The sequence below is a fragment of the Diachasma alloeum genome, unplaced genomic scaffold (genome assembly GCF_001412515.2).
Source record: "Diachasma alloeum isolate Michigan unplaced genomic scaffold, Dall2.0 Dall_scaffold_00183, whole genome shotgun sequence".
Taxonomy (NCBI): domain Eukaryota; kingdom Metazoa; phylum Arthropoda; class Insecta; order Hymenoptera; family Braconidae; genus Diachasma; species Diachasma alloeum.
In genome coordinates, this window is record NW_021680349.1 from 2,514,267 (window position 1) to 2,526,705 (window position 12,439).

Genomic DNA, 12,439 nt, shown 5'->3' on the forward strand with positions numbered 1-12,439 from the left:
GGGGGGGGGGGGGGGGGGGGCAATACAATGATTGTCTTGCAACTCAATTATCTTCATTCGAAAATTCAGTAGTGAAGAGGCAGAACAGTTCACGTCTATTTCAGTTCATCATCAGATTTTTGGAAGATAGAAAAGACTGACGAGTAGAAATAGTTCTGAATAACCATTTTACCTCTTTGCTACTGAATTATAAACATAATTATTATTCTGAGGATTTTTTAGCGTCCAAACATCGATTTACCTTTCTCGTCAATTATTTTTACATTCAACTGTACAATGGAACTATACAAACAATGTGTCCCGCTGAACGAAACATCTCTCAATCGCGTGTGAGGTTTGGGAATAATTCTTCTTCACGAGTCTTCACAGTGGCAAATGGACATTGCAGGCGGATATGAGTCCAAAAATTAAAGCGCAATGGATTTTTACTCTCAACTTTTATTCTTCTCAATTTCTTTATTCATTTACGTTTAAGTTGAACCCGTCGGGCTATTTTTCTCAGTATAAAAAGTCTTGTGACCTTCAAATTTTTTTTATTCATTTCCGCCAGTGGTACAAACGATTCTTGTCACTCGTATTCTCCCAACTTGGTCAATAAAAGAGAACAATTACGAGAAGAGTATAGAAAGACTAACGAAAACATATTGTATGACAAATTAAAGACGAATGTTTTTTTGTCCTCAGTTATTTTACTAGTAAATCAGGTACACGATTGTTTTTATTAATTTTCCTCGACAGAAGTAGAAAAAAGCATTGATTATTAATGATGTAAATGAAGACAAAACTCTCAATTAAATTGCTGTAAAAATAATCGTGTTTAATTAACTATTTCCTCATATCTTCATTCATCAATGTTATTTGTACAAAGTGTTCTTGTGTTTAAATTAAAAAAAATGTAACAGCTAATTCAATTCCATAAACACTGATAACGTAGATTGCAACATAATACACCGATAACAATTTTCCATCATACGGTGGAGAATAATCGAGTGGCTGTAATCTGTTGTACCAACATGACAAAATTATCCCTACATTAATTATTAATTTTTTTTAGTAAATTTTACGTGTAATGTACAATTTATTCTATACTTTTTGGACAATGTGCTACCGCGTACTTTACAATCTGTTAATTAATCATTTAATAACTGCAAAAATATGTTTCCACTATTCTAACCAGAATGAACCGACTGAAAATTGTCATAAATCAGTGAAAAAAGGGGCAAAAAAACCTAGAAATAAACATTTACACCATGTTACAGGACTCTAGTAACCAGTGTCCAAAAGTATAGGTCAAAGTATTCACGATGCTGAGGCGAGGCATGTAATGTGACAATGTACATCTCTTCGTAATGGAAACAAAAGAAAAAAATAACACAATTGATTAAACGCAGAGGCTCAGGCGAAAAAAGGAACCACTAAAACTGTCGTAATCACCTCACCATGAAGACCATCGACACCACTTACGCACATTGTTTCATTTTCTTTTTTTCTCTCTCTCTCTTTCTCTCTCTCATGAAAAATAAAGAGCAATCTATATTATATTACATTAAAAAATTTGTTTTTTTTTCTCAGTCATTTACATTAATGGGAAGTTTTGCATTTTTCTTGTCAAATCGACATGATAAATCACTTTCCTCAGGATTTTTGGAAATGAAAAATAACTGATCATGTCGATTACATAACGAGTGATTCATAATGTATTATTTTTTGTTTTAAAAAATTGTACGCAATTTTAATCCCTTTAAACATTGCAACATTAATGCAGTGCCTGATGAGGTCCACTGAGTCCAGCTCATGCAAGACCACGAGAGTAGATCGCCAGTTATTGGGCGGGTAACTAGCGTTCCTGCCCAACAAAGTGCATCACTTCAGGTATGCTTTGTAGAGGGTTGTACTTCTACACGTTTCTTTCTCCTGCTCGAGGAGGAACAGCAAATCCCTGAAGTTGACTCTTTTTAAACGTGGCCTCAGTGGCATCTGCCGGTTCATTCCGGTTGCCGAGGCTATCAGTCCACTGCCACTTGTACCTGAACTACTTCCTGTACCGGTACCGTCCAATTTTGGCTTCTTGCGGGGACCAATTGCCTGTAGTGCTGTTAGGTTCGCCTCACGCTGACGCAATTCCTCCATCTCTGCTCGTTGCATCTAAATTCAAGTTTATTGGGGTTTTTAATCGATTTTGGGATTCATTTCTCTTGGTTTTTTTTTGGTTTTGTATTGAGTTATTGAATTTTTTTATGGAGAGTTTACTTTCGATGAGTTTATGGGAGAATTTAAAGTTCTTTCAGCGATAATTTGTGAGCAATGAATTTTTCAGGTGAAAATAATATTCTTAAAAGGACAAACAAACCCGTTATTCCATTGTTAGATTGTTAGAATTTGTTAGCAGCAATTTTCAACACACTATTTTCAAATTTTTGTCAAATAATAGCTCCACTAAAGTTATAAAATCAATAAAACTGGAAATTTTCGTTCAACTATTCCATGAAAATTAATATAGAGAGATAGTTTCACAGTTTTCATTCATTTTTCCATAAAATTTGTTATTTTCAATAAATAAAGCAATTCTTCACTGACACGAATTAATATTCAAGCAAATCATTAAAAATACTCTTGACGTTTCATCCTTTTAACTCTTTCATTTTCTTTTCAAATGGTCCAACAGGGGAAAAATATTCTTCTGAAGAATAAGCCTCACCTCTTTGGCCTTTGCTTTTAATTTGGCCTGCTCAGGATCCTCCGTTCTAGCACGACTCTTAGCAGCACGAAGAAGTAACTCACGTTCTTGCTCTTCGTGCCTTCTGCGCTCTACCCTGTCGAGCTCCTCAAGGAATTTTAACTGGGCCCTGACATCCTGCGTTACTTCATATCTCGGATCAACCTGTAAGAATGAAAAAAAATGCAACCATTCAATCTAGACACATAAACAAATCAGGAATGAATAATCAACGAGCCAAAATATTCAGTTAATTCCCACCTTAATGAGATCTATCCTATGTTCGGCAATAACAGCTAATTTCTCCACCAAATTTTTTAATCTTTCCTGAGTTGCATGTGATATTAACGCGGCTACCTCCTGATTGGGCTCTTCCAATCCATAACTAGTTACTGAAAACGAAAGATCAAAGTTTGAGCTCAAAAACATTTAAATCGCCCTTTATCAACTTTATCCCCCTTTTGTAAATTAATTTACCAATTTGTTTAATCCTCTGTTGAAGGGGTGACACGTGAAGGAAAACCTCGTCTTTACACGATCGTATCTGCGTACCAACGAACTCCGTGGATCCAAGAATTCTCTGCGACTCTTCAGCGAGATTCACCCCTCCCATTGCTGCTACATCATTAATGTCATCATCTCCCCTAAAAGCAACCATTACTCGTCATTTTCACCCCCAAAATGATCGAAATGAATCCAAAAATCCTGCAATTAGTGTCTGAAAACACTCACGTGTAGCCTGCCGATGAAAAAGTCTTTTTTTCTTTCTCTTTGACCGCTGGTTTTGGTGTGAGAGAAGGCACAATGGTTTTGCTAACAGTAGTGGCGGTGTTGACAGTTTTACCTTGGGTAACAGGTGTCGTTGTTTTAACAACACTTGTCGTTGTTATTGGTGCTTTTTGTACAGTTGGAGTGGGTGGTCGTACACCCGTAACTGCCACCGTTGATTTAACGGGGTAAGGCGTAGGGCTGCGTACTATTGTCGTTACTGGTCGTATCTGAATTACAATTCAATCGATATTAGAATCTTTGGAAAGTTTGGATTAAGGTAGGCAGCAATTCGTGGGAGTCAAGGGGAGAGCAGTATGACTTTTGAGAACTATTGAAGTGAGATCTCTCCTTCTTTAAAGTGAAGTTGATGAAAATAACCCAGTGCTTTCTATTTTCGAGCTAAAGTGTTTTTTTATGAATTTTTCAACAAATGTGTAGAATAAACATTACGAATTACGTTTTTACAATTCTACCTCTAAATAGAGAATTTCGTTTTTGTTAAAAAATTCCACTTTTGATGCAAAATATCCAGCCAATGTATTCTCAAAATATTTATAATGTTTTTAAGTCGTTTCAGACAGCAAAAAAATCAAGAAATGAAAAAGCGAAATTGGCTACTTAAAGGTCGAAATTGGGAATAGTAATTTGTGATTTTTATTCTTCACATTTACTGAGAATTTTTGGAGAAGAAAAAACCTCTGAAGCTGAAAAATTAGGGACACTGGGCTATAATTAACATATTTAGCGGTTACGAGACAAACGAGGAATAAAGAATTTTTTTGCACTAATTTTTCGTTTTTGCATACATAATTGATCTTTAAAGTATGAGACGTCTCACTCCAACAGTCCACGCCTTTTAAAACTCATAAAAGTCTCCCCTGAATTGAAATTCTTGGGATAAATTACCAGTCTCTGTTGAACAGGTTGAGGTATCCGAGGGGCGGGAGTCGTCACGACTGCTGCTGGAAGTGGTGTCATTACTCTCAGGGGAGCTGGAGTACTTGTCATCACAACAGGAACTGATTGAGCCACTGCCACTGTCGGCCTTATCTGATTCTTTGGAATTGAATTTGAAGAAAATTCAGTTTTGAAGAATTTTATTATGGATGTATTTTGGTAATGAGGGGGTTTGATAATGAGGGACACTACTAAAGGAATTGTTATAGGGAATTTGTTTGGCTTCGACAAAGGCCTTCTCATATTCAATTATAAAGTCACTCGTTACCGAGATAAATGTATAATTCAGCAGTGAAGTTCTAACGCCTGAGTTTTGAGGATAAGTTTTTTTAAATAATTATGTCTGAATCTAAAGGAAATCGTGCTTTTGAATCGTACCTTTTTTGCATAGCAGGAGGAGAGCTACAAAGAAGAATTAAATAGTAATTTCGAATCCTTTCAATTTCGAGATATTTGACGAAATGTGAGTGTATTAATCTCGTTTTGTAATTCAAAGGCAAACCTTCCATTCGAGCCTCATTTGACGCTAGGGTAGCGAAAAATTTGCAATGATTTTATTATTGAAACTTTGGAACTATAGATTTGATTCTTACAAATAAAAAAATAATTGGCAGTTCACTTATTCAAAGAACAAATGAATTAAATAATTGGAAATTGAAATTTCCTAAGATTACTCTCTCCATCAATAATTTATAAACAGTGAATCTTGCTATTCTCGAAAATATTATATTTGCGAAAGTTCAAACAATCCCATTCTTTCTCCCTACATTCCTGAAATTTTCAATACAATCTTCGGAAATTCTTATAAAGTAACTGTTCCACTGAAATTTCAAGGAATCCCGTCAGTAAAAATTCACTATTTGATGAAGAAATCAACGCAAACTGAAAATTTCAATTAAAAAATCACGAGAATTAAGGTAATTCAATAAATTAAAAGTTTAGCCTGCTTTAGTATTAAATATTCATGTTTTGATAGAAAATTCAAGCAATTGGCCAAATTCTCGTCCTCCTGTCGCTCAAAAATTTGAAATTCCATTGAATTTTCAGTGAACTTTGAAATTTCATTATCTTTCCCTCCGTAAATAGAATCCTAACTCTCCAAATTTCGATGTTTTTCTAGCAGTGTACGAAAAAAAATATCTGTTAAACGTAATTTCTCATAAAAATGTAATCTGAGGAACGCTGATCATCCCTGATGTTCCAATTATTATTCTCACATAATTTAATCTACAAATTTTATGTTGATGTATAGTTTACCTGTTGCTGCACTTGAGGCACTGCCGTTGCTACAGAAAACACAACATTTGGAGGTGGTGGTCTTATTCCCTCGATGACCAATTCCTTCGTAACTAGTGACTGCCTCAGCAATGGCAAACTTTTCTTGAGAAAACCAATGAGACATGGTTGTGGCGATGCATTCAACAATTTCTCGAGTCTATCACAAAACTCCTCGGGTTCAACTCTAGTATCAATTAACTCTTGTATCAACGTCCGCACATTACGTTCCACTTGCTTAGGTTCCCGACTAGACAACTCTAACAAGTTTGCTAAGAATTTACGACACTTTTCTTTGGTATTATCTGTGGTTTGACGCTGTGAAGAAAACAATCGAGATGGTTAATCGTGGGGTCGACTATTGGGGATGGATGGACTTGGGAATATGGAGCTGATAGTTACTTTTACCTGTGCGGGAGTTTGGGGGGTTTGAGCGGTTGTTGTGGGGGGTGTGACTGTCGTTGGAGCTGCTGCTGTTACTGTGGCTGGTGTTACTGTTGTGGTAGTTACTATTGGAGCTACCGTCTATTAAAAAAAAACATTGAATTGATATTTGCGAGTTAATTTAGAGGTGTGATCTCCTTGGAGAACACAAAATTCTTGCAAAGTAATTGTATTTCTCCTTGGAAGAGGCAAAATAAACAATTTTTAATGCATGAAAAGAATGACGTGAGCTGAAGTACCGAATGATATTCCTTTGATTATCAAAGGGACAACATTCTGATGAGAAAATAAAGAAATCAGGAAAAAATAATTTCACTTTTGAAGATTCAATTCATCAAATATCTCAATGATTTATATCAAATCATTCACTTGCGTATGATTTCAAGCAAAATAATTTTGTCATCGTGTCTAGGAGAAATGAAAACATAATTTTGACTGCATCAGCCGAAAGCAGAAGATAATCGAGCAATAATTTCGTGTTCCAACATCCAATTTACCTGATCTCTCGATATTTTTGATAATTCAATTGTGGATGATTTTACTGTTGTACTGAAACATTATCTTTCATTTCTAGAATGAGTTCTTTATTTTTTATGAAAAAATGGACTCTCGATGTGACAACAAAACGTCAGACGCACTCACATCGTAAGACCCAATTTAATGTGATTCCGATAAATTTTGAATGATAATTATCGCGTGAAATAAGCTGTATTACTCCCGAAAGCCTGAACCACTGCTTCAGCACCTAATCGACCAACTATTCTCCAGGAAAATGAAAAAATAACAGGAATTACTAAAGTACTCAAACCTCATGCAGTCTAATTTTTCCAGCAACCTTCCTCAGAGTCTATCTCCCAGAATATATCCACTACCATGCAGGGACTAAATGCAATCTAAAGATCCAGAGCATCTAAAGATCCAATTGCTCTGAATTGAAACAAAATCCTCAATGAATCTTACCGACATTCCAAAGAAACTAAACGTCAACAAAAAATAAACTGTAAAAAAACCATGAAGAGAATCTACTGCGAGCACTACATTGAGTCTGAACGATTTGGTATGAGAGTGCGTCACCTGAACGGGTTTTCTTATGGTGGCGAGTGGTGGGCCAGTGAACTGTGCGTTCAGCCTACTTACAGCCGGTACCGAGGCAAGACGATAAGTTGTTCCAGCTGTTGGGCCAACAACAGCATTCCCGCCAATACTGTTAGCTGTGACAGCACCACCACCAGGGGTTCCAGTTGTCGGCGCTGGTCCCACCCTGAGCAGTTGATATTGTCCATTCTCAGTTTTGACGATGAGATGGCCTTGAGCACCAGGAGCAAGGCCCTGAAGGGCTTGAAGTGTAATCTACAATAAAATTAAAATTAATTTCATTTTAATCAATGATTTCATCCACTTGACTAAATTACTGGACAAAAAATTGAAATTTCGTGGATTGTTGCCTCACAATTTTTAGGGGAAACAAGTCTGAAACTTGAAGAACACAAAAATACAGTCAAGAATTTTTAACAGTGTGTTCATCAAAACATGAAGCTTTGTGCTAAATTCATCGATATTCCACCCCTTCATGAATAAAATAGTTCCGCGACCCCAGGGGCAAGACCCTAAAGGGTTTAAAGTGTAATCTGCAGTGAAATTAGTTTTCTTTCAACTGCTGATTTCATTAATTTGACTAAATTGTCCGAAAAAAATATAAATTTCACGGATTGTAGCCTCATAATTTTTCAAAGAATGACATTTAATTCCATTCAGGGATAAAAAAATTCTGAAACTTCAATTTTTCTTCACAAAGAATATCAATCCCTCAAAAATCCAAGAGCCCAAAAACGCAGTCAAGAACCTGTAAAAGTGTATTCATCAAAACCCGAAGCTTCATGCTATTAATTCATCGATATTCCACCCCTCAATGAATAAAATAGTTCCACGACCCCATTACTCAAAAAAAAGGCAAACACTCACCCCAGGAGCGCCAGGTCTCGTGCCAACAATGTGCGGTCCAATGACAACCCTATTGGCAACCTGTTTCCCAGGCTGTTGTCCCGATACGGGTGTACCAGGCCTCATAGCATTGACATTGACAATCTGCACATTACTGGGTACAATAGTGGATCCAACCTGTTTACCCTGTAACGTTGTACCAGCAGTATTGCCAGTAACTGATACTGGTACTGACATTGGTACTGACACCATACCCCCCTGTGCACCACTAGTTTTAATAACCAAAGCTGTACCAGTTGTCTTATTAACCCCCGCCACAGTCTGTCCACCAACAGTCTGGGTCACAGTGCCCACAACATTGCTAACAACATTCGAAGTTGTCTGTAAAACAGCTGTCTGTGCAACACCAATTGTTCCATTAGCCAATTGTCCAGGAAATGTTATCTTGTTATTAACAACACCAGTTGTTGCTATCACTTGTCCCGATGCTGGATACGATATTATCTTGACAGACTCGTGTGTCTTACTCAAACTCTGTATATTACTCTGATTTGTTGTCACCTGATTACTCGTAACTTGATTGATGTAGCCAGACAATTGTCCATGTACGTGTGCCTGAGTTGTCACCACAACCTGCTGATGATGCTGTTGGTGGTGCTGCTGTTGCTGCTGCTGCACCTGATTCTGCTGTGCTGTATGCGGTAATCCTGCATTAGTTGTGACAGCATCAACCGGCATAAGTGTTGCTGTTGCTATTGACTTTGTTACTTCCTGTGTCATTAGGCTATTCACTGATGTTGTACCACCACCATTGGCAACCCCATGTTTCTGTACACCAGGAATACTACCACCATTTGATATACCACTGGCTATTTGATTATTGTGTTGGCTCACAACAACTGTTGTTGGCTGTTGTACTGTTATACCAGGCGTTGATGTTACCAACTGCGTCTCGAGTGAACCAACAATTGCATTAACAGCGGATTCATCAACGTCCGTGCTCAGAGCTTCCTCAAGAAACTTAGCTGACGCCATTTTCTTCCAAGCTCCAACTGTTAACTGTTTTGCGCAGGCGCGATGTGAAAATACTACCCATCGTGCATTGGTATTATCCCCACCATTTGTACGTTTAGTGTATGGCTTTTTTACACTGTGCACTAACACCACTTTCCAGGTACTGTTACCCCCCACTTTACCACAATTTTCCTCGAAATTCAGTCGTTATGGGGATTAATGGAACAGGGGGGGACATTTCTCGGGGGACGCCAGAGGCACCGAGTGATTATTCCTGGGTACAGAGGGCTTTTTAATATTTTTATCGCAATTCTGGGGGTTTGTTTATGTCGGGGGAAGGGGCTTTTCGGCTTGGTGCCTCGTGCACTTGTGTGCGGCTCGCGAAAACGCGCTAGAAATAATTCACCCCCCACCAACTGGCGGTTGTCTCCTTCAACCGCCCCTCCGGGGGGGTTATATGGCTGTCAATACACGAAGACAACACGTCACCCCGCCAAAACTACACGACGAGGAATTTCGGGGGAGCGACTGCACTCGTGGGGTTCACTGTTCTTTTTTACTCGGAGTTATGCTTTTTGGCGGCTTCGGGGGAATTTCCGGGGGGTTACGAAGCTTGGAACTCGGTTGATTTGATACTTTTGGAGTTGTTGGGGTTCGGAAAGACGCTGATGTGTGGCGGTTTACACTTTTGCCGCGCGTGATCTCAAACGCATGGTTTTTCGGCTCCGACCAATCGCCGAACGTCTTGGGGAGGGGCTTTAGGTTCTGGGGAGTTTTCCGGGGGGCTAGGGGATTGTGGGGAATTTGACAGGGCTAGTGACTTCCGGCTGTTGGAGGAATTAACCTTTTCGACGGTTATTTCTTTGGAGACGGTAGGGCTCGTTGATAAAATCCGATTATTTTCGTGTCATCTTGGCTTTATTGATGGGATAATTGTTGGAATATTGAGGGGAAATGTTTGGGGAACACGTTGGGGGGAATATTTTTTGGAAATTGTGGGGTTTGAGGGTTTTTTGGGGGTTGGAGGGTCTTACGGTGACACGACTTGCAATGGGGTAAACATGGCGTGGAGGTGGATTGTTTATTCGGATTTTGTTGCAGGCTCTCCAGTAAGTTGTCAAGATGGCGATCCGCCCGGTTTACAGGCCCAATATTGTTAAGAAGAGGACGAAGAAGTTTATCAGACATCAGAGCGATCGTTATGACAAACTCAAGGTGAGTTCTAACCTCTTTGGTGGGTGACAACAACCACATTGTTTTTTCTGGGGCTGAACATCTTTGATGTTCAGGTTTGCTTTAATTCGAATTGTTGAATTGAGGGGTTTGGGGTTTATTCGTTGAATTCTGGAGGGTTGTCCGATGTTCGTTGACACGTTTCTCGATTTGATAGAAAAATAATAGGATTAGAAGAGTTATGAGTACATGAAAGCTTTGTTAATTGTAAATTCATCTCTAGAATGAGTGCTTTTAAGATGATATGTTCAGAGATTTGCTTTTGTAGCTAAAAAATTTATCATTTGAAACGTCTTTTGGTAATTTTGCTTCTATAATCAGTTACTACTGAGATAATTCCATAATTTGACGAGTAAATGCAGTTGAATTGGGAATTTATCTCTAGAATGAGTCTTTTAGCATGAAATGTTGAAAGATCTTCTTTTAGAGCTGTAAAAATTGATCGTTGCAAACGTTTCTTGGCAATATTGCTCCTATAATCAGTTATTACTTCGATAATTTCATAACTCGATGAATATATGTAATTGAATTGTAAATTTGTCTCTAAAATGAATGGTTTGACGACTAAATGTTAAAAGATCTTCCTTTGGAGCTGAAAAAATTGATCATTGGAAACGTCTGTTGGTAATTTTACTCCTAAAATCAATCATTACTGAGATATTTGCATAATTAGACTATTACGTCAGTCGATTTCTCTAATTTAATTATGAGACAAGTGTCGAATTGTTTAATAATAAACAAAAAATTGATTTTCAGAGGAACTGGCGTAAACCCAAGGGTATTGACAACAGAGTTCGCAGGCGTTTCAAGGGACAGTACTTGATGCCCAACATTGGTTACGGAAGCAACAAGAAGACCAGACACATGCTCCCCACTGGATTCCGCAAGGTCCTCGTACACAATGTCAAGGTATTTATTATAATCTGTGTCACTTCCTCCAACAAAATCAATTAAAACCCTTTTCAAAATTTTTTTACTCTTCCCTTTATTGCTTCCAAAATTTATTGATTACAATTCATTATTAATATATTTGATTCTTCAGGAACTCGAAGTCCTCATGATGCAGAACCGCAAATTCTGCGCTGAAATTGCCCACGCTGTCAGCAGTAAGAAACGCAAGGCGATCGTCGAACGTGCCCAGCAGCTTTCAATCCGTGTGACGAATGCTAATGCACGTCTGCGGTCTGAGGAGAACGAATAAGCTACTGGTATTTGTACTATACGTCTAATAAAACTCAAAAAACCTGAAAACTCAGAATCTTTTTAATTTTACCTGAAAAGTTGATGACTTTTTTTCCAATCCTTCACAAGCCTCAATTCTTTTTTTTTGAATCGTCGTATTCATCTCCATTTCGACGAATTATGTTGAGAATAATGAGAAATTGGAGAAATAAATAAACTAGTAAATTAAGGAGCGTGTAAATTACGTTGGTAAATTACACCTTTTTTTACCGACGTAATTTGCGTAAATTACCTAGACGGAGTTTTTATACTTTTTACATTACTTCGCAAAGCTTACATTTTTCCGTTGTTAGAATGTTATTTTATTCCGACTGCCGAAGGCGCAGTACTGGACCGCAGTTCCCAGCATAAATAAACCGCGAATTTTAATTGGCTGTGACTATTCGCAACATTGCGTGAATCACTCCCGTACACTCCATACACTCCGTGCATGCGTGAAGTTTGTGTGTTTCACGCAGCCGAATTTTCTTACTGCTGTGTATTTCACGCAGTTGTATTTTTATACGCCTGTGTATTTCACGCAGTTTCATTTTTATACACCTGTGTGTTTCACGCAGTTTCATTTTTATACACCTGTGTGTTTTATACACCTGTGTGCAAACTTCACGCATGCGTGGAGTGTATGGAGTGTACGGGAGTGGCTCACGCAATGGTGCGAATAGTCACGGCCATGTTTTTTTTGGGTCAAATGAAAGAGCGGCTCGAAAAATGGCGTGCAGAAGTCTTTAAAGATGACAATTGTCTCTAAAGATGATGTCTGTTTTCAATTGAAAAGCGCAATTGTGACAACATTGTCCAGTGGGGTCTAGGAGTCTCCCCTGGTTCAAAACCATCTTTAGAGGCCCT

At 38.2% G+C, this 12,439-nt stretch overlaps 2 protein-coding genes across 7 annotated transcripts; one reads left to right on the top strand and one right to left on the bottom strand.

Annotated features, from left to right (window-relative positions):
* Positions 1-3: 3 nt before the first annotated feature.
* On the bottom strand, positions 4-9,834 carry LOC107047566 (transcription initiation factor TFIID subunit 4). Of its 6 annotated transcripts, none has more exons than XM_015270364.2 (11): positions 8,126-9,834; positions 7,301-7,513; positions 6,128-6,244; positions 5,702-6,037; positions 4,823-4,846; positions 4,394-4,543; positions 3,449-3,714; positions 3,194-3,360; positions 2,978-3,108; positions 2,699-2,881; positions 4-2,145 (listed from the first exon to the last, which is right to left on the bottom strand). In XM_015270364.2, exons 1-11 carry the CDS (start codon positions 9,137-9,139, stop codon positions 1,864-1,866), a joined length of 2,883 nt encoding a protein of 960 aa, XP_015125850.1. In that variant the 5' UTR covers positions 9,140-9,834; the 3' UTR covers positions 4-1,863. The 6 variants fall into 6 exon arrangements, with proteins under 6 accessions (XP_015125850.1, XP_015125841.1, XP_015125833.1 ...); XM_015270355.2 differs by having other exon boundaries at positions 6,122-6,244; XM_015270347.2 differs by having other exon boundaries at positions 7,238-7,513.
* Positions 9,835-9,888: 54 nt separating this feature from the next.
* On the top strand, positions 9,889-11,602 carry LOC107047586 (60S ribosomal protein L32). The gene is made up of 4 exons (XM_015270372.2): positions 9,889-9,990; positions 10,220-10,333; positions 11,108-11,260; positions 11,394-11,602. Exons 2-4 carry the CDS (start codon positions 10,241-10,243, stop codon positions 11,550-11,552), a joined length of 405 nt encoding a protein of 134 aa, XP_015125858.1. The 5' UTR covers positions 9,889-9,990; positions 10,220-10,240; the 3' UTR covers positions 11,553-11,602.
* Positions 11,603-12,439: the final 837 nt, after the last annotated feature.